General features: G+C 36.0%; 3 protein-coding genes and 1 pseudogene across 4 annotated transcripts; 2 read left to right on the top strand and 2 right to left on the bottom strand.

The window, feature by feature from the left end:
- Positions 1-453: 453 nt before the first annotated feature.
- Positions 454-1368, bottom strand: LOC145605851 (uncharacterized). Its single transcript, XM_081661917.1, has one exon. It carries the CDS (start codon positions 1226-1228, stop codon positions 650-652), a length of 579 nt encoding a protein of 192 aa, XP_081518043.1. The 5' UTR covers positions 1229-1368; the 3' UTR covers positions 454-649.
- Positions 1369-3002: 1634 nt separating this feature from the next.
- On the top strand, positions 3003-11611 carry LOC145605049 (uncharacterized). Of its 2 annotated transcripts, XM_081661062.1 has the most exons (13): positions 3005-3236; positions 3887-3997; positions 5177-5308; positions 5375-5793; positions 6144-6236; positions 6370-6408; positions 7833-7922; positions 8022-8124; positions 8297-8377; positions 9211-9287; positions 9586-9666; positions 10603-10694; positions 11213-11611. In XM_081661062.1, exons 1-13 carry the CDS (start codon positions 3185-3187, stop codon positions 11334-11336), a joined length of 1494 nt encoding a protein of 497 aa, XP_081517188.1. In that variant the 5' UTR covers positions 3005-3184; the 3' UTR covers positions 11337-11611. The 2 variants fall into 2 exon arrangements, with proteins under 2 accessions (XP_081517187.1, XP_081517188.1); XM_081661061.1 differs by having other exon boundaries at positions 3003-3236; positions 5177-5793.
- A 797-nt stretch (positions 11612-12408) lies between these two features.
- On the bottom strand, positions 12409-18600 carry LOC145604595 (V-type proton ATPase subunit H-like). Its single transcript, XM_081660492.1, has 12 exons — positions 18492-18600; positions 18307-18382; positions 16784-16909; positions 16358-16460; positions 16208-16280; positions 14837-14902; positions 14628-14745; positions 14144-14338; positions 13864-13989; positions 13509-13634; positions 13121-13300; positions 12409-12972 (listed from the first exon to the last, which is right to left on the bottom strand). Exons 2-12 carry the CDS (start codon positions 18340-18342, stop codon positions 12724-12726), a joined length of 1398 nt encoding a protein of 465 aa, XP_081516618.1. The 5' UTR covers positions 18343-18382; positions 18492-18600; the 3' UTR covers positions 12409-12723.
- A 1039-nt stretch (positions 18601-19639) lies between these two features.
- Positions 19640-20212, top strand: LOC145606217 (uncharacterized; annotated as a pseudogene).
- Positions 20213-20539: the final 327 nt, after the last annotated feature.

Here is a 20539-nt window from a genome sequence, read left to right as displayed (position 1 = left end):
TCATCCATCCTGTACTGTTAAATGATGAAAATCAGATACCAGCCTCACTTCGTTCCATCTTAGAAAACGAATAGATACTCGAAGCCAAGATGATCAAATTTACAGCCAAAGAATTCAGCCCATTTTTTTTCAAGGCATTAATTTCGTTGTATACAGACAGAGCAAATCAGTTGCTTAATAATCATGAACAATGCTGAGATTCTGAAACCAACTTGTGGTAGCATTCAGATAACAGGTCAGATTCTGAAACCAACTCGAGTTAGCATAGCATTCAGATAACAGGTCAGATTCTGAGCTTCTGAAAGCCAAGGTGATGATAGAGTGTATACCCAAAAATCTGAATTCGACAGGCGAAAATAGAGTTGAACATAAATTACTTGTAGGATATAAACATTGTACACAGAGAGCAAATCAATTAAACTAATTGAAATTGAAATTGAATTTGATATCAAATTGAGATAACTATTGATCATATATATAGCAAGCAAACTAATATATTGCTCATATTATATAGCAAACATTACAATCTCTATTACAAGATACTATAATAGTAAGATCAAGCATAAACTTACAAAATTAATAGCATAAAAAAAGATTCAAAGAATAAAAAAATTCCCAACATATTCCTCTTAATTTGCTGTCAAAACCCTTAGACATTAAGAGCACCAGCAGAAGGGTAAGGCAAGTACCCCATCTCTTCCTCAGAAGATCCAACTTTCGCCGTCTTTCGAATTCCTCCATTATAATCACCACCAGACCCTTCGACGACAGCATAGTACTTCAAGAAGAAGGCGACAGTAAGAACAATCCACTCCAAGCAGAACATCACAACACAAAGTCCACCAGCCAATTTCAGGATCATCACACCACTATGTTCTTCAACATAGGATTTTAGGCTGATCAAGAAATCATCACTCCTAGTAAAGATCAACACCGCAATCGATCCTTGAAAGATTGCGGTGAGAACGGTGGCAGCCATGTGGGCACCGTACCACCGGGTGCCACCCGTGCTTGCGGCATGGCACCCGGCTAAGGCGCCGAGGATGGTGAGGAGATGGAGGCATATGAAGAAGAACCCGCAAAGCGAAGGGATTAGACGAAGAGAGAGTGTGAGGAATATGCAACTTGAGGCTGCTGCTAAGAGGATGTAATTGCTGAAGAGGAAGAGTTTTTTGGTTTTGAAGTGGGGTTCTGAGTTTGATGGGGAAACTATTTTAAGACCACCCATTTTTTGTGTATTTTTTTGGGGGATTTTGAGATTTTGTTGAAGATTTTTGGAGAGAATTTAGGAAGAAAATGAAGGGAATTTGATGATGTTGTTCAAGATGTCTTGAAGCAATAAGAGAGAATTGTGAATTTGTGAGGAGAAAGGTGGGAAATGAGGGGAAGAAATATAGGGGGGGGGGGGGGGGGGGGGGGGGGAGGGTAACGGTCATATTTGAAAATTAGGGAGAAAGGGTGTAAAATGTGACCGTTGGTGGGGGCAGAGTGTTGGAGGACAGCAAAACTAGCAAAGTGGTGCAACGGCTAGAATTACAAAGTGTGGATTTGGATCTTTGTTTTTGTCTTAATTTAATTTGATGTAATCACGTTATTAGTTTTGTGTTTGTTGTTGGTAATGATTGGAGTTTTGGGATCTAAAATGGTTTTATGATTTTATAATGAACCATATGGGGTTAGTCACTATCAAAAAAAAAAAAAAAAAAAAAAAATTGCAAATATAATAAACCTTATGGTTTTATCAAAAATTAGAAAAAAAAAAAAAAAAAAAAACTTACTTAAGAGTATGAATTGATAGTTTCAGATTTGGGATTTGTAGTTACAAAAATACTTTGTAACTCTACGTTGTGTTTTTGGGAGGAAACTCTCTCAATAAAATGAGGAGTAAAGTTGGGCACAGATCAGGTCAACATGAGTCTAATCTAGCACAAAAAACACGTTGATCTTGACCCATTCGGCCATGACCCATTAAAACACAAGACACGTGGATCTTCATAGCCTAGTATGTATGTGCCTGGCTCTAATGAGTGGGTATCTTTTTTTTTTTTTGAAAAGCAATGAGTGGGTATTTTATCAATAATTTTAAGGATTATCTTCCAAAATAAATTTAAGTCAAATTATTCCATGTACATTAAGAATGTTAAAATAGGAGGTCTCAACATTTTTAGAACCTCACATACTTGCTTTAATTACTTCTTAAGGAGTTAAGGTAATATGATGATAGAAATGTGCTTTGTGAGCCAATAAAGTATAAGTATACATTATTAATATACCTTCAAAAAAATATATAGATCAATAATAAAAACGTAACATCTAATAATTATTTGCACAACTAACACTTACTACTTTTGTAAAAAAAAAAAAAAAAAAAAAAAAAAAAAAACCACTAGTATCTCCACTGTTAATAACTACCTCCATATTTGCCTAAAAAAAAATAATAAAAAAAAAAAAAAAACTACCTCCATATTTATATTTTGCCAAGCAAGGTCTTAGTGTTAGGAATCACCTATGTACCGTTTCAATTGTATTTCGACATTCTAACATTAGAGCTAACTATGTTCCTTTCATTTCCTCTAATAAGTCGTGTTTTTTAGATGATGTATTTTCCTACTTGGTTTCTCATATGTGTATTTTCCTACTTAGTCGTTACTTAAGTTTTTCCTTGATTCGAGGTAGAAGTGCCAATATATACGGCTGTATTAGGGCATTGTCACAACACCAAAGCGCACTACATAATATGGCGTGACCACGTGAGCATTACCTCATAGGCTCACACGTGTTTTAGGCACGACACCGTGACACGGCATGAACAAACACCTTCCAAAAGAGATATAAATAGTCCAAACACGATACGACATGATCGATCCATAGGAAGAGTTATGTTGTGCCTAGGGCCTGGGCCGGTATAGAGCCAATTTCCATGGCCCAAACATGGTCAATCTAATGCCAAATCTAAACTAATTGTATTACGTATTTTTTTTCTAGCAATTAACTGAAAAATAGGGGCTCAATTGTATTGTTCTCCAATCTCCACAAAACACAGTACATGTCGAGGTTTCCAGAAAAACCATAAACACAAAGAACACTGCAAATTGTTCATCAATCAAAGAAATCGCACTGCAAATTAATCGAGAAATACCCATCTTCAACCATCTCGCGTTTGTCTTCTTCGAGCTGAATAACAATGTCGTCGGTTGATGATTCGAGCTTACAGCACCCCCAACAATTTCTCATTGGTAAGTGCTTTCTCTTTCCTCTCAGTTTCGCTATCTTACTTCCATTAATTTATGATTTTAATTTGATTTTTTGATTTATGCCCTTTAATATGTCAAAAATAATGATAAAAATTGATTCTTGATTCTATTTATGCTATGGTGTGTGATAATTTAATATATTTTGACTGCCCCTTGAGTTCATATTTAATTTTTAATAAATTTATTGCTTTTATGTTAATGAGATTGCGTTCTTTATGAATTTGGGAATTGGGTTTTGTTTTTCGATTATATAGAACCCTAAAAAAGAATTATTTAGGTCAAAATCAGCATGTAATGCTGGAGTTATAGTTATGTGTACTATTTTAGGATGTTCGGAAAACCTTGCGATTATCAATAGTTTGGGAATAGTGGTATAGTGAAATCATGTCATGTTATGTCGTTCATTATGAGGGGTTGGGGTGATGTGACAATTATTTCTAGATGGAGGGAGTAGAATGATGAGTGTGAAAATGCTTAAGAGTAATAGGGCTTTGTTTCTAGGGTTTACGGTTGCTGCGGATTTTAATGTAATCGGGACATACTTTTGTTTGAAACATTTGGGTTTCGTCGAGGAAGGTCTTACTCTATTTTCACATGTATGGGGTTTTTATATTGTCTTTGTTTGTTATCAGGGACTGAGGGTACAACAACTCAGCATTTACCAGAAAATGCTCTAGTGGGATGGTATTTAATTGATCCAAACCAGCAGCAGATTGGTCCATACACATTGTCAGAATTGCAGCGTGAGTTTTACCTTATCAACTGTGTAATTATTTGTGAATGAGTAATTAGTTTATGGTTTTGTTCTTCTGGAGCTTGTAGCTCAGGGTACTTGTTACTTCGTTACTGTAAATAAAATGAGATTGTCGCTTATAGAGATTTGCTTAGCGTGACATCAAATGACATGTGGGTTACACTCCTCGTTTATGTTGCGTGTTTCCAAAATTGCTGTGGTTATAAGATGAAATATTGCCTGTTTATGTAAGTGATAAGCTAGTAGTTCTATAGTCTTTGAAGTTTGAACTATTCATGTATTGCTACCAGCAAATATAGATGAACTCAATTTAGGGCATTTCTTCTAAATGGAAATTTTAGCTAAGAATAATGGAATTTTGGAGATTGAGGAAATGAATTGGGAATCGAGAAAGTCTAAGCAAGAAAAAGAAGGGAGTAGTATCTATATTCACGCTTGGATGGCTTATAACCATTTAACTTAATCTCACTTTTCATCTCTTTGTTCATAAAAGAGAGTTAAGAAAGTTCAGGATACTAACCAAAAAACTTGTAAGTTATAAACTACAGTAGTTGAGAGTAATGAGTAAGTAAATTACTTGAACTTAAGAAAATGAGAAAGGAATATTCCTCATGCTTAATCTGCTTACCACCACCCAATTTTTGTTCTCAAACTCTGGATTTTCTTATATGAATTATAGGTATGTTCAGGTAAATAACCATGCCATCATAACTAATCAATCATATACTTGTTTTCTTTTGAAAATTTTAAACTTGGTTATTTTGGTATCAATTACCTGCACATAGAGTAGCATTGTATTTGCATTAGGTGGGTAATTCAGAGGTTTACTGTTTTTTGGGTAGATAGGGGGAGGGGGAGTTGTCATTGGTTTTCCACAGTGAAATCTGGTTTAAATTCACCTCTTATATATTTAATCACAGATTTTCCTTTGATCATCCGTTAGTGTCACTTAGAGGCATATCCTGTCCTCAAATCTATCATTTTCTTTTATTCTTCTTTTGGTTGTGATTTTTTTTGGTCATCTGTGTTGGTCAGCATTTGCCTTTTGGAATTTATTAGTTCCTCTTGTGTCTCTTTCAATTACAGTTATACCAGTTACCAATAGCACGGTTACGTGATCTGTATCATGTTGAACCAACTACTTAGCTTGTTTACTTCGCCTGAGCAGAGCATTTTCTAAACGGATACCTGACAGAGAGCACCTTTGTATGGGCTCAAGGAAGATCTGACTGGCAGCCACTTTCATCGATTCCTGAGTTGATGACTGGAGTCCATTCTCATGCAACTGATTTTTCAGCAGGTCAGTATTTTCATTCTCATTGTTATCCAGGAAAAACGGGTCTTATACATAGTGATTTCCTTGCAGTACCTGCCACCAGAGATGATGAGTTCGAGAAATGGCAACAGGAAGTAAAAGAGGCAGAGGCTCAAGCTAAAGCTGAGATGCTGAATAATGGATCAGCTTCTGTTGATTTAGGCGGACTTGATCAAGAGAGACCCTCAACTCCACCTGATGGGGAGGAAGAATTTACTGATGATGACGGAACTACTTATAAGTGGGATTGCAGTCTTAGAGCGTGGGTACCACAGGAGAATCAAGGAAATGAAGAAGAGGGATATAGATTGGAGGAGATGACATTTGTTGAACAAGAGGAGGTTTTCCCGATACTAACTGTGGATGATACACTTAAAAATATAGAAGATAATACCGTTGTTGGGGCCATAGAAGAAAAGGAGACAAAACCTGCTAAGAGAAAAGAGCCAGATTCAAAGACTGAGAAAAAGGTTAACGCATATGCTTTTAGCTGTTGCTACTATTCTTTCACATAAATAGCTAGCTACTAATTTTTATATGTTAGTATCTAGCATCACTTGAAGTTTTTATAGCACCCATGTTATATTAAAGGGTAATTGTGTGTTTGTGCGTGAGGTCGTGGTGGGGGGTAGGGATTGAAGATGTTATAATAGCTAACCTTTTGTGCAGATAAAGGGCAATCATGCTACCAATACTTGCTTAGTGTTTCTTCTGTACTGTACCTCTTTGATGCCTTTAATTTTGTTACTTGAATTAATTGTGGAAGTTGAATCAGTGTATGGTTAATTTGTTCATATTTACTTACAAAGTTCTTTAACAGGAAGCAAATAAACCACCAGACAGCTGGTTTGAGTTGAAGCAGAACACACATGTTTATGTGACTGGATTGCCGGATGATGTCACTATTGAGGAAGTAAGTCCTTACCTCCTGATTTGATAATTTTTTTTTATAAAAAATCTTAAAGCTTACATAGAGTGATAAATAATGTGTGCTTGTATTAACTTCTGGATAAGTTTTGTTTGACATATCTGATAATTTTGTGCAGATAGTAGAGGTTTTCTCCAAGTGTGGCATTATAAAGGAGGTAAAAATACGACTTCTATAGTTCTATGCATAAATTAAATCTACTTTTATGACATATGGCACATGTACAATTCCTTTGCTTATTATAGTTGGCTTGAATCTGAAGATTGTGTGTGCGCGCATGCCCCTTTGCGCGTCTGTATGTTTTATTATTGTGTGTGTATATTTTATTTTCTAATTTTGAAATCATCATTGTTTAAATTGTTAATAAGAAAGTTTAACTTGTTTTAGACTTTTAGTGTATGTAGGCTAGGAAATCAGGGTACTGCGGTTCTCTTATGTATAGGGTCTTATGGGCATTTTTTTTTTTTGGGTAAACTGTGTTATTTCTATGTTGTCTTTTCCCTCTAAGCTTTTCCAACAATTTCTTTGCAAAAGTATTTTCTTCTTTCTCCATCTGGGCTCTGGTAATTGGTACAATGCTATGGACTTGATTAATGTGTCTTGTTTACTTTTTTAACTCATGATATAGTCACTTTTGGGATCAAATGTCTAATGTGAATAGCCTCTATATCATTTGGGTAGCATGTCACGCATCCAACCTACTTGACCCACACTGGAGCCTCTTTACAGGAATTGGGTTAGTGTTGATGTTGTAGGTGAAACTCTATACTACGTATATGACTAGATTACAAAATTGATGAAGCTGTATAGAGCAGTGTACAAAATTCTTAGGCACTTCAGCCTCTCCATAAGTATCTATTCCTCCTCTTTTTTTTAAGATTTAGAAGAAATCTGTTGAGTTATTAAGTGGCTGCAGTTTTGGGTGTGCCATCTCCTGACACCAGGGACAGTATCATTGAAGGGCTTCCTTTCCAGCCTTAGTATGTATGCAAGCACTGGATGCTGCTGATCTAACTTTAATCTTAGCCATCTTCCTCCTTTTTGATCCTTTAAAGACTCCAAACTCTTGTGTTTGTCGTACTGCCTAGGCAAAGCAAAGTTCACCTGTATCGCTTGAGTATTTGCTTGAATAAATGCTCAGGAAATTATAATCCAGTGGTTGAAGGGGTACAAAGCCTAATATAATATTTCTTTGTACGACTAGCAAGCTTCTCTTGTATTTAGAGATTGATCCCAGGTTATTTCTATTAATTCTTCACACTGTAACTGGCTTCTTGCATTACATATCGAGATGTTTGGATGCTTCTCTGCTTTTGAGACAGTTAAAAATTGGCCATAGCTGGCTGTTAGCTGTTGCTTTTTACGTTCGATATCATGTGCTTAAACGATGGTCAATTGAATAGTGATAGAAGCTGAAAGCAGACTCATCCTGCTTCACGAATGTAGCCTCCTACTTGGAATATTAGATGTTGACAACTTAGATATTTTGATTCTGTTATGATATTTTAATATTTGTACACCGTTGTAACATTGCCGTGTTAGCTTTTAATTTGGAATCTCATTGACACCAATTATTTCCAGGATCCTGAGAGTAAAAAGCCCCGTGTGAAATTGTATTTTGACAAGGAGACTGGAAAAAAGAAAGGGGATGCACTTGTTACATATCTAAAGGTATTTTTTTTACATTTGTTAGAAAATTAATGCGCAGTAAAACTTTTTTTACTAATTCATGATTCCAATCATGTTCACTTTTTGCTAAATATTTATTAGGAGCCATCAGTAGCTTTGGCAACACAAATATTAGATGGGACACCTTTCCGGCCTGAAGGGAAGATACCAATGTCTGTAACCCCAGCGAAGTTTGAGCAGAAAGGTATATGTGGGAATTAGTACTCAGTTTTCAGATGTAAAGTTTCTTTTGGGGTCACACCCCTGCCCCCCTTCCTTAATATGCAATGCCCTTGTGGCAATGCCTGGTCTTGAGTTGCAAACTATGATTGCTTGAGGTCCACATTTTTTTGATGCGTTTTATATTATATTTTCAGGGGAGAAGTTTATTCCCAAACAAACAGATAAAAAGAAGAAACAGAAATTAAAGAAGGTTGAAGAGAAGATGCTTGGTTGGGGTATTATTCTTGTCCTTTCTCATCCTTTATTGAGCTTTACTATCAATATGGCATGAAGTATCTTGAACTTAATGGCTGCTAAAAAGCTGACTAATAGAGTAGTAGATGTTTAATTGCTGATATATAGGCAATATTTTGCTCTTGTTTTGGCACCTCTTTTCAGTATTGGGTTGTTTTCTGGTATTACACCATTGCTCTCTCTCTCTCTCTCCTTGTTATTATACTGTAGATGTATTGGCCTGAATTCAGTAACTCGTTATTATACTGTAGATGTATTGGCCTGAATTCAGTAACTCGTTATTATACTGTAGATGTATTGGCCTGAATTCAGTAACTAGTGCCTTGCCTTAAATCTGCTGAATTTGATGGGCTCATGGAGTGCTTCTTGTACTTGATGTTCTTTGTCATTATGTTTTTCTCATTGCTGCTCCTTTTGGTGAACGCTACTGCTCTTTCTGTTCCATTTGTGACTCTCTGTACTATCATTTAAATTTGATGAGGAAATACAACAAACGATTCCTTATTGTTAATGTTGCCTTTAGGTTTCTTGTGTGTTTAAAAGCTGTGCCTTTCATGTGTATACTCGTCTGGACCTTTCTTTTTGGCCTTGTTTTGGTGCTATACTTATGCATTAACCTTGGAATATTATTGGTGTGATGAGGCCCTGAAATTAAAAAAAGGTTGAAGTTGTATTCTAAAGCACGATCAGTTTTTTTTCCCTCTTAAAACCTACCATGTGGGCAATGTGGATGTTTCATTTTGGACATGTCATTGCATATTTCATGGCTACCTTCTCACTTCAACTTACCATCTTTATTCTCTGCATTGATTAGGGGGTCGTGATGATTCAAAGCTTATGATCCCGGCTACAGTTGTCTTGAGCAACATGTTTACAACTGCGGAAATGAGAGTAAGTCTAAGCTACTCTATAATTCATATTTCTGAAACTACACGCTTTAAAGTAGTTGGGGTGAATAACAGTACTGGTCTACTGGATTTATAGTCAAGCCTTTGTGGGCCAAAATGATTGTCGCAAGCATTATCCTTAATGCTCCTCTCCTGACATAACCAAAGATAAGATCCCTTCGGAGGAAGGGAGAGAGAAGTGAATGTTTGCACGAGTGGATTCTTTTTTTTTGGGCAGACTCTGTTAAATCATTCATGCTCAGAACTTTAATTTGTTGATGATATTGCTGCTACTTGTACAGGAAGAATTAAGTTTACGTGATGAATTGGAGGTAGATGTCCGTGAGGAATGTGGAAAGCTTGGTCCAGTGGAATCTGTCAAGGTACATTGCCTTATTAACTCAATACAGAACTGTAAAGACGTGCTTGTTTGCTTTATGAAAAGTTTGAATGTTGCTCTCAACGTAGTCATCTTATGAATCTCATTTTACTTGTTTTATGGGTTTAGCTTGAGATTCTTATCATTGGAATATATGGGACTTGCATGCATAAACAAATGGATCTTATAGCTTTACCTTGAGGGGTGGGGGTTAGGAGTTATTTTACATAACCATTTTAGTTCTGACTATAAACACATGATAATGAGGAATTATGAGGAGAATTGAATGGCAAAAATGCTAAAAATGTTATCCCACTCATAAGCAAAAAAAAAATGCCCATGAGGAGATTATCAAATGCCCATAGGAATGGCAAAAATAAATTGCTACAGTACCTATGGGCCCATGAGTGTTTGTGAGAGAAAATATAGGAGAGATGTTGGTGTGGTTTTTTTTTTTGTTTAGCCCATGAGTGTGGGAAGAGTTCTTAGATTAAATGCCCGTAAGAAAAAATGGAAAAGATGAGTGAGAAAGTTAGTAGAGAGAGAGTGGCATTTTTATTTTTTGCCCATGAGTGATAGTATGGTTCTACCAATAACTCTGTATATAGTATGGTTCTTGATTTCCCTGGTTCTTGCAGTTTGTTAATCATTTTATCGCTTTCCTATTTTATATATATGTTCCTTGTGAATAATGATGTCCGGCAGCAAGAATGTATGGTGCTGTCTTTTTGGTGCTTTATCGAATGAATGTAGTGATTTTGTCTATTAGTAGTAAATTTATCTCTATTTAATTTCCCACATCATGCATGTTGTCTGTAGAACTCATGCTCATATTATGGGTTTTGTGCACAAGCACATGATAATGGCGGCCATCTCCACATTATCCTTTCACGCTTCAATTTTGGTTTGTTTTGATTTCTGATTTCCTTTGATTGGTCAGGTCTGTGAGAACAATCCACATGGAGTTGTGTTAGTCAGGTACAAGGACAGAAATGATGCTAAAAAGTGTATAGAGTTGATGGATGGAAGATGGTAAGTACAAACCTTTCTTGTTTTTGGATGAAATAACATATACAATATTTAAGTGCTTTTGAAGCAGATCTCGTGTCTTGCTAATCGTAGTTAAATGGTACCCCCAAAAATCTTTCACGCGGACACAATCCTCAATTGTGTGTTTTTAACCCAAAAAGTATGATCTCTATAATCATCATATGGTAATATGATCAACAGTAAGAGCAGATTATTCTAGGAAAATGTTTTGGATGTTTTGCCTCATAAGACAACCTGGACTTTGAAGAATTAAGATAACTATTTAGGCAATGCTTGCATTAGCCGTCTTCCTGATTGGTAGCTGTCTTCACTGAGCCTCTATATTGCCAGATGGTCCATTGAGAATAGTCACTGTCTGCACTGAGCCTTTAACTTGTATCCTTTATAAATAACTTAAATTGATTCTGCTGCTTTTGTAAGCAAATTTTCCTCTACACGTTCTTTCAGAACTTGTTTCCTGGCATCATTCATTTCTCATAATTCTTTCCGTTTCTGTGAAGGTTTGGTGGGAGGCAGATACATGCTGTTGAAGATGATGGTTCGGTTAATCATTCTTTGCTCCGGGACTACGACGATGAGGGACAACGACTCGAGAAGTTTGCTGCAGAACTTGAAGCTGAATGAAACCATTATGACCAACTTTTTATGAAAGAGATGCTAAAAATCTACAGTTTTTGTAAGATGCCAGTCCCCGTTTCTTGTTCCAGTTAATGTAATTAATTTGTTATGAATATTTAGACTATAGCGACTGGAACGGATTTGAAGTGCTATGGAATATTGGAATAGGTTGGAGTTGAGATGTACATACTCGAGGAAGCTGATAATTTTGTACGTTTGGCTAGCTTAAATATTCTCGATACTTCGTATATGATATGCATCCCTTCGCAGTCATATCAACATCTTGATGAGATTTTTTTTATACAGCAAAGTAGTTGATGTTTGTCTAGTTAAAAGGCTGCTGCTCACTTCTTTGAAGTTCACCGAGCTAAGTCCTTGTTGCTAGTCTTTGACACGGCATGCTACTGTTCAGTCCCCTCTTTTAGCTTAAAGTTGCATACAGATACACTGTAGAATCAGTTATGGACAATCTTTATGGCAGTGATCAGCCACAATATGAAACAATGCCATAAAGACAGTCCATAAGTGATTTTATGAGTTTATGAGGATATGACATGATTTTATGAGTTTTTATTTATCTCTGTTCCTCATCTCTAATTTCAAGCAAGGGCAAATAACTGTTATTCATATATACTATCTTGCTACAATATATGAAAATACAGCCTTAACGTTACGAACTATGAAGTTAATTAGAGGATTTAATTTAATGGGAATTATACGCTAAAATGCAACTATGTTAGTGTATCGCTCAATCATACTTTGTATGTTGCAAGTTACACACATATAATACAGCTCAAATTTCCTTGAATCCAAAGATGTGATCTATTATACATGACTACATCATTGACGTGTAGCTTAAATTCCTGCTTTAAGTTTAATCAGATCCGATCCGATCCATCTTTCGTATGAAGTATATTAAGGGTATAAACAAAAGAAAGTCTCTTCTTTCTGCCATCTTAAGTATCACCTTTTTAAGTTAATCCTAAAACAAAAGGAAAGATTATAAATGCCAGTCTTATACTGCAAAATAAAGAGTTTGTACCAAGTAGGACACTCAATTGCTGAAAAATACATAATGTGCAAAGAACAAAAGAACTAAGCTTTATTTTTGTTTAGGCTGTGCATGAGATTATGAAACAATACATCCAGCCTACAAAATGGTAAAATTACATGCGCAAAACCTTGCCGCAGAGGGAAAAAAAAACACCCATCTATAGGGGACCTCATTTGTTCGACTATGCCACATTGCGAGCCTCAACGAGCTGACATGCATACTGTTTATTAGGGGATATTGAACAACAATCAATCATTTAAACATATCATAAATATCTAATAAAATAGTGAATCCGCCTAGGCACGCTGATATCTGCATCATTTCTCCAATAAATACATTTTAAACTTGCAGAAAGCTTGCATACTTGGCTCCCAAGAAGAGCCTTTGGATGCAGAGTAAAGCATTCTTGGTAACCTCAGCGTTTTCGTGATTCATTAACTTCATCACCCGCTCCTTAGCCTTGAGATCATTGACAATAAATCTCCCGGATGGGTGATGTTGAATAAACTGTGAGAGATCAAAGCAAGCCACAGCAAGGGATCTTGGGTCATTGGAGGTGTCCAAAATAGTGATGAGGACTCTTAAGATCTGCATCCATGAACAATGTAACAACCAACACGTCAATAGCTAAGTTGAGTATTAGTCGTACATTACTGAACAAAGTTAAAAAGAGACTTCCAACATAGATATAGTGTGCAATATTGATCAGGCTTGCAGCAGGAAAAGAGAAATTCACCTGGAAATCATTTTCCTCAAAGTTCTTGATATTCTCCCGCCAGAAGAAAGCGTCTTTGTGAACTGGTGACCAGTCAAGATGGCCAAGAAGTACTTCCTGTTTATACTTATCAAATGAACTCAATAACTTGACATTGTCCTTCAGTCCTTCATCTAGTTGATTTAAAGCCTCTACAAGGTCCTGAAATTATATTAAGGATAAAGAACAGCAAAAAATGAATATTTGCGAAAAGGAAAGTCTAGAATCTAAAAGAAAATTCGCATAACTTTAATGTTCCTAAGGAAAAAGGCAAGTATCACAGTAAATTCCGTAGAGATAGATGCAAAAGATGTTGCACACTTAAAAGTATTTCTTGTCAGCCATTGTAACAATCTGCTAAAATATTCACCTCATCACCCCAAGCTTGAGCTTTCAAGTTTTGGACAATCTGAGGCAACCCAAGGTCCACCATCTGAGGGCCAAATGTCCCTTTTGGAAGCAGATTCTTGAAAGTCATGACAATAACCCTAACAACCTGCCAGAATTACAAACATACATCTCATTTAATTGATATTTAATAGTATACTGCATACAAATATAAACCAATACGTTACAAAAGCAGAGATATAAGACATGTTCGCTATTTGCATGACTTTACAAAACACGAGATTAACCAATTAAGCCAATAGGATAGCATGTCCTTGGTAAATACTCCAATAAAAAAAAAATAAAAAAAAAAAAAACTTAAAAGCGCTAAATATTACCTTCTCCTTTGTAGAACTCTTGACAACCTCTGTCATCCGGGGCAGGCATCTGGAAGTAGCCAAGTACTCAATTGCAGGTTCGTAGAATGACAATAGCCAGATACAGAGACAGGTTTCATAAAGGAGCTGTTGATGTAAAAGGAAAAAACCATCCACGTAAGAATGTGAAGAAAAATACAAATGTGCACTCATAAGTTGCCATCAGCAAAAATGAATGGAGGAGATTTGATGCACTGACAGGAAGGATACTTAGTTCTTACAGAAATAATGAAAGCATTACCTGCATAGATTGTTGAGTGGACTGTGAAGATGTTATGGGTGTAGATGGATTGGCTACCGGATTAATAAATGGAATAAGTAGCTTTACTCCATCTGCTTGAACAAATGACGATCTGACCAAAGGTTCTTTCAATAACGTAGCAAGGCAGTTCACGGCAGTAGGGATACCACGAACAGGATGAGAAGGATTCCTTAGCTGCAGAATATCGATAAGCAAAGTTATTATTCACTAAGACAAATCTAAAGCATTGATCTCACTAGATTTTAAATACTATATAGGACTAAGCTGACTAAAGTAAGCACAACGCATTGTTTAAAAAAAAAAAAAATAACCCAAAAAAATGACAAACAGGCTACAGATATATTGAGAGTATTTGAGACCACATCAACGAATTTGTTCAGATGCATTAAGATTAAAGCAAACAGATATGCAAGAAGATATTTAATTTTATTTAAAAACAAAAAAAAAAACCCTATGATCGAACCTGTGTGCAGAGCCACTCCACCAATCCTTTTAGAACATCATCTATGGTGGTCAATTTGCTTTTGGAATCCGAGGCCTCACCATTCATAGCTCCACTGTACTGAGTTTTGGGTCTAGCACTAGAATGATGAGGCAAAATTACTTACAGGTACATCAAGAAAGTCATGTAGCCAAAAGCCATTTATTAGCAAACAGATTATATTTCAGTACCTTACAATCAATGCAAGTATCTTGCAACTCTTCTCTTGTATGAACCATTTTCCTTTCCATAGCAATCTAGAAAAAAATGAATACAAGAATGTTAAAGCAAAAATCTGACAAAGAAAAGGCAAGCAGACTTTGGAATGAAAAATTGCAAAGTATAAACCAATAATAGAATATGCAGAGGCGGCAATAGTCTCACTGCAATTACAAAGGTAAGGCTAATCGCCTCTTTAATAGTGATTAGACATTTAGCCCCTGGTTCACTCTCAACCTACTGGAAGCATTCAAATAACAGTATGGTGATAGAAACTAGCTTCATTTTAATTGCTACTCTTTCATTCAAAATCAATAACATCTAGTATGAATCTATCACAAGCAAGGTATGGTAAAGGTTCAAATGTAAGCAAACTCAGCTTTAAGACAACCTAACCAGTTCAGAGTCTGTTTTCAAATGCTACACTTTTTACTCTTCTCGTAACTTTAAAAGCCAACAAAAAGGAATATGGGGTTTCCTAGCTCCAAGGTAGTCAAGACAGTCGCAAATGTTAACAAGCTAAAAGGTGAGCTCAATTTGTATACGAGAAATTTAATTGTAACCTTTTAAATGGCACTTTCACCTCAAAAATCCCATCAACTCTACAAATTGATCACTAGATAAAACAATTCACTCGTACTAGCAGCCCTTGAATCTTAGTGGTAGCAACACAGCAGAAAAATCCACGAATTTATGATGATTCCATATATTCAGCTAAGAGCTGAATAACAAGAAGTGATTACGAAAAGAAGTTGCTGCAATTTACAAGCTTTAAAATACAAAACAAAACTAAAAAAAACACTCTTAATAGTAGTGTTCATGATTCTCTGTCAGTCTACATTCCAATAACCCCCCCCCCCTCCCTCCCCGCTGGCACCCCAAGAGTAGGCCAATTCCGCCCAACATGCTCCAAACACTTTCAATTGTCTTTTGTCATGTCCCACAGCCTATTCATCACTAGAATACAGCCACTTCAAGCACACAGGTCACATTCATCATCACATTGCCACAACATGAAAATCACTCACATTCAAAAATGCACTCCTGGTTCAATATGATTTTTCTTAAGTCCCTAGTCATACTATTTCCTCACCAGGACTCAAACAAACCATTACACATTTACATAAGCTGGTCGAACTGGAAAGTCAACCATAACTAGATGATGCTGTATCATTATCAGAAAACTGAGATTCAATTTTCTCAAAACAACCATCTCAAATAAAGAATACTAGCTCAATGAGGATGCAATTCTACGTTAAGTGACAATTGACGAGGATCAAACTCCTATTTGTTTACACTGGGTGAGGTTAGAAATGGACCAACAAAAATTTTCACACACTTGCCTTAAAAATGGTTCATAGATATCCTCACTTGCAAGTGATTTATCATGAAACAGCCGAGCTCTTTTTGGGTTTGCTGCAGAAGGGGAAAAAACAGAAAATTAGTCTATAGTAAGTTATACAATCCAGATTGCTTGAAGTCTCAGCATTTACCAGCAAGCATTTCATCAATTAAAGAAAGTACATATTCCACTGTCTCTTCTTTGTGAATATCACGCAGAATGCTCACAAAAACTCGAACATAGGATGGACCATCCTGTTACAAGTACAGCCAGAAATTAGATTTATATACAACCATTAGCTGAAGACATCACAATGCAAAACCATGTTCTTGTCAAAAAAGCCATAATACTGGTTTCAATATCAGAAAGATTAATTTTGATGGTAATTTACTGGGTATGTCCCTTCTCTGCTGAAACACAACTATTCAATAGAAAAACAGGGGTAGGTCATGACAGATCACACCAAAATAAAAAGAGATTTCACATCAGCGGATCCAATAAGCAGAAAGTCACAAAACAATAATAGTGCGTAGCTAAAATTCTTAAAAAGCCAACAAATTCTAAAGTAAAACATTACATCATCCAGCAAAGAAGCTCTCTGGTTCTCTGGTTTTTTATCATAACGCCTTAGAAGTTGGAGGGCTGTCCCAGTAATCAACTTCGTTGTCATGTATGTCTCCCATGGAATGTCCCTTTTGAGAACCTTTGAAAAAGACAAGGAAAAATAAACAAAAACATAATTAGCTCACACTTCATAACAACATAATAGGTCAAATATAATGAACTACAAATCAACCACAAATATACATGGTGTCAGGAAACCAAAGGAAGCAGCTTAAAGTTCTCATGTTCGTCTTTAAAGAACATCCATGTACAGCTTAACACAAGATCAAACCAAGGAAACTTTTACATGAACCTAATGAAAAATCGCCTGCGTTGGTTTGGGCATGTAAGACGGAGACCTGAGGGTGCATTGGTATGAAGAGTGGGACCATGGAGGGGTCAAACGAGGGAGAGGGAGACCGAAAATGACTTGGTTGGAAGGATTTAGGAAGGATATGAAGTATATGGATTTGCATGAGCATGAGGCATTTGATCATAAGGGATGGAGAGGAAGATTTTTGTAGATGACTATACGGAATAATCACTTTTGGTTTATGTAGCCGACCCCACTTATGGGATTAAGGCTTTGATTGATCGCTTGATATATCTTATTATATTTTTTAAAAGACCAAGGCTTACTTTTTTTGCAATAGATAGTATGCAATCAAATGGCTTGACTCAATGTGGTTAAATCTAACCATCAAATCTTTAAGGACATCATTAATACAAAATGAAAAACACAATGGCATCCTTTACAAGCATCAATAATAGCTCCAGCATCAAAAGGTTGAAAATTTTTCATCAACAACATAATTTATGCCACAACACTCATATGGTAGTCAGCATTGCTAAAATAGTTGGGCATGTTTCATCTTTCAACTACAAGACACAGCTAGACACAAAGACAGCTTTTAAGTGTTTACTAGTCCAATCGAATGCTCTCGAACCACTCTCCACACCCCCCCCCCCCCCACCACCACCACACACACACACACACCAAAAATCTAATCTATTAAGAACCATTGTACAAACAATGATAGAGTTGCCAACTGATCAAAGCAATTGCTAGAGTACAAATTCAGGCGTTCATCTATTGCATTTTTGGCGGAATCCGTAATGTGGATTGACTGAGACAAAAATAGCCCCATCAAAACAATGACAAATTGCTAAATCATGGGTAACTTCCTAAATTTACCAAAGCAAGAAATTGACACCATTATCTAATAATTCCCTGAAATTTCAGCAACATTATCACTAACAACCAAATTCGATTCAGATCAAGTAAACCAACAAAAATTGAAATTCCCCTCTTAAAAATTGATTCTTCAATTAATTGAAGATAACCCATATAAATTATAATCCATAAACTGAAAATTAAGATCAAACCAATATCCAATCAAACCAATTAGTACCAAAATCAAGATAAAGACGAACCAAGGTCAACGAATCAATGACACAATAGAAATTGAAAAAGGGTATTTGAGAAATAAATCAAACCTGGTCAGTGGTGAGTTCGGCATGATCGATCGTCATTGATTGGGAAGCAATTCTGCTGAATTTCCAAGTTCAAATACTAAAAATACAAATTAGAAAAAAGGGTTAATCTCAAATTAACAGAGTATGAAGAAGATGAGAAGATTGGGGGAAGAGAGAGAAAGATAGATTGAGAGTAGATCGCTCACCAGAGGAAGATGGAAGGGAAGAGAGAGAAAGGGATATGGAGGAAGGATACCAGAGTGTCGTCGTGCTTTCGTGGCGATACTTGTATGATTTAATCTTTGTTTTTTCCTGTGAATTGCTAAACACCGCCCGCTATTACTAGCTAGCTTTCGTATCATTTCCATCTATGCCCTTATCCTCGTTTCTCCTCTGGTTAAACGTAGTCATGTGGCATTTTGTTAGATGCATAACACATAGGAACGTGATGTTTACAATTACACTCAAAATTACGGAGTAAACATAATTTGTTGTGGTTCCGACCAACTAGTTTTATTTATTTTCATGCGTTATTATATCAGTTGTGGATTCCACACTCTCCCACATATCTCAAATTCTATCCATCTTTTCCTTCCCCTCTTATCCAATTGTTATTCTAAAATGAGACATTTGACACTAAATAACTAAATATTCAATATGATTTCACAAGATCTAGTATTTTATCCTGTAAGACATATACAAATGTCTCATGGCCTCATGGGGTCCCAACTTATAAGTACACAAGATTTCCTCCCCCAAGATGCAATAATTTGATCCAAAATTGGATCCATCTTGGCTACCATTTGTTTTTCAATATTTGGTCTAAATACTTTATCAAGATTCTCTATAACCTAACCTTAATTTACATGGTTTGAACATGAAAATTTGATTTTAATGACTTTGTGTGTATACACAATTGGTGATTATCAAATGTGATCATAATTATAACTCACTTTATTTAATCTAGCATAGGCTCACATGAACAATTTTATCGACTATTTCATGAATTATGATAAGCTAATGATCAAAAACTCAAATAAAACTCATACATAAAGCAAATTTCAATAAAATACCCTAAGGTTGAATAGGTTCAAAATCACCTCGTTATCGTACTTAATATACAATGATGTTGAATTAGATATTTAGAGATAAAACCGTAGAAGTAACGCGACAATCATATTTACATATAGGGAGGGTAACATGTCAAAGAAATAGAATTTGGATTAGAGGCCTTATTGCCCTTACAGGCTTACACAGCCAACACAGGACTACCCCCAAAAACCCTACTCCGACGGTCTGCTTAGCTTTAGCTCACAGAAATCGAGAGAAAGAGGAGAGAGGATAGAGAGAAGAGATGTGGAGATCCATAGTATCAAGATCTTCGTTCACCAGAAGTTTTGGGCGAAAATTGATTTCTTCTGTTCAAAACCCACCATCTCAGGTAATCCATAAACCCTTGATTTCTTCACATTTTACGGTTATCGAGAATTTTGGCAAGTTTTCATATCAGAATCAGAGGTTTCTCTCTCATTCTTCTTCTATAAGTGAAATTGAAACTTAGAATATTGATTCTACTTCTTCTGAGGAATGAATTTGAAAATGGTGGGGTTTTTTATGATACCCATGATGTTAATTCTTCTCAAGAACTTAGATTGAACCCTAATTTTGATGAAATTAATGAAAATAATGATGCCCAGATGAGTGGTATTGGGTTAAATGTTCAGGAATTAGAAGGGGTTAGTGAGGAAATTAATGGGGTTCATGTTGAATAATTGGAAAATGTGTAGTCTTTGTTTCTAAATACTGTAGATGGGTCTTTCGAGTCTAGCCTTGAGCCCTTGATACTATGGATTTGAAGTTGAATGAGGAGTTTGTGGTGAGAGTGCTCGAAACACCGCTAATTCCTCGGGATCATTTGATTTACTAATGGGTTTCGAGTTGAAATGAATTGGGTGTTGTTATTTGTCGCTCCCATTTTACCGGGTAACGCTCCCTTTTTTTCTTGAAATTCCAGTTTTACCTCTAATATATAAATACGGTTTTTTCCTTCCCGACCAACATTTCTCACTTCTTTACTTCTCTCTCTAACTCTCTTACTCTCAAACTCTCTAACTCTCTTACTCTCAATCTCTCTTACTCTCTAACTCTCTAAAACAATTTTTTTTTTTTAAAAAAAAAATTCCAAAATTGTTCTTCATTTTTTAAAAAAACAACAATCATCATAAACACAAAAGAAAATGGGTGATTCGAGGCG

This window comes from Chenopodium album, chromosome 22 (assembly GCF_948465745.1).
Source record: "Chenopodium album chromosome 22, dcCheAlbu1.1, whole genome shotgun sequence".
Lineage (NCBI taxonomy): Eukaryota > Viridiplantae > Streptophyta > Magnoliopsida > Caryophyllales > Amaranthaceae > Chenopodium > Chenopodium album.
Note: the sequence above shows the minus strand (reverse complement) of the source record. Positions and strands in the feature narration are given on the sequence as shown.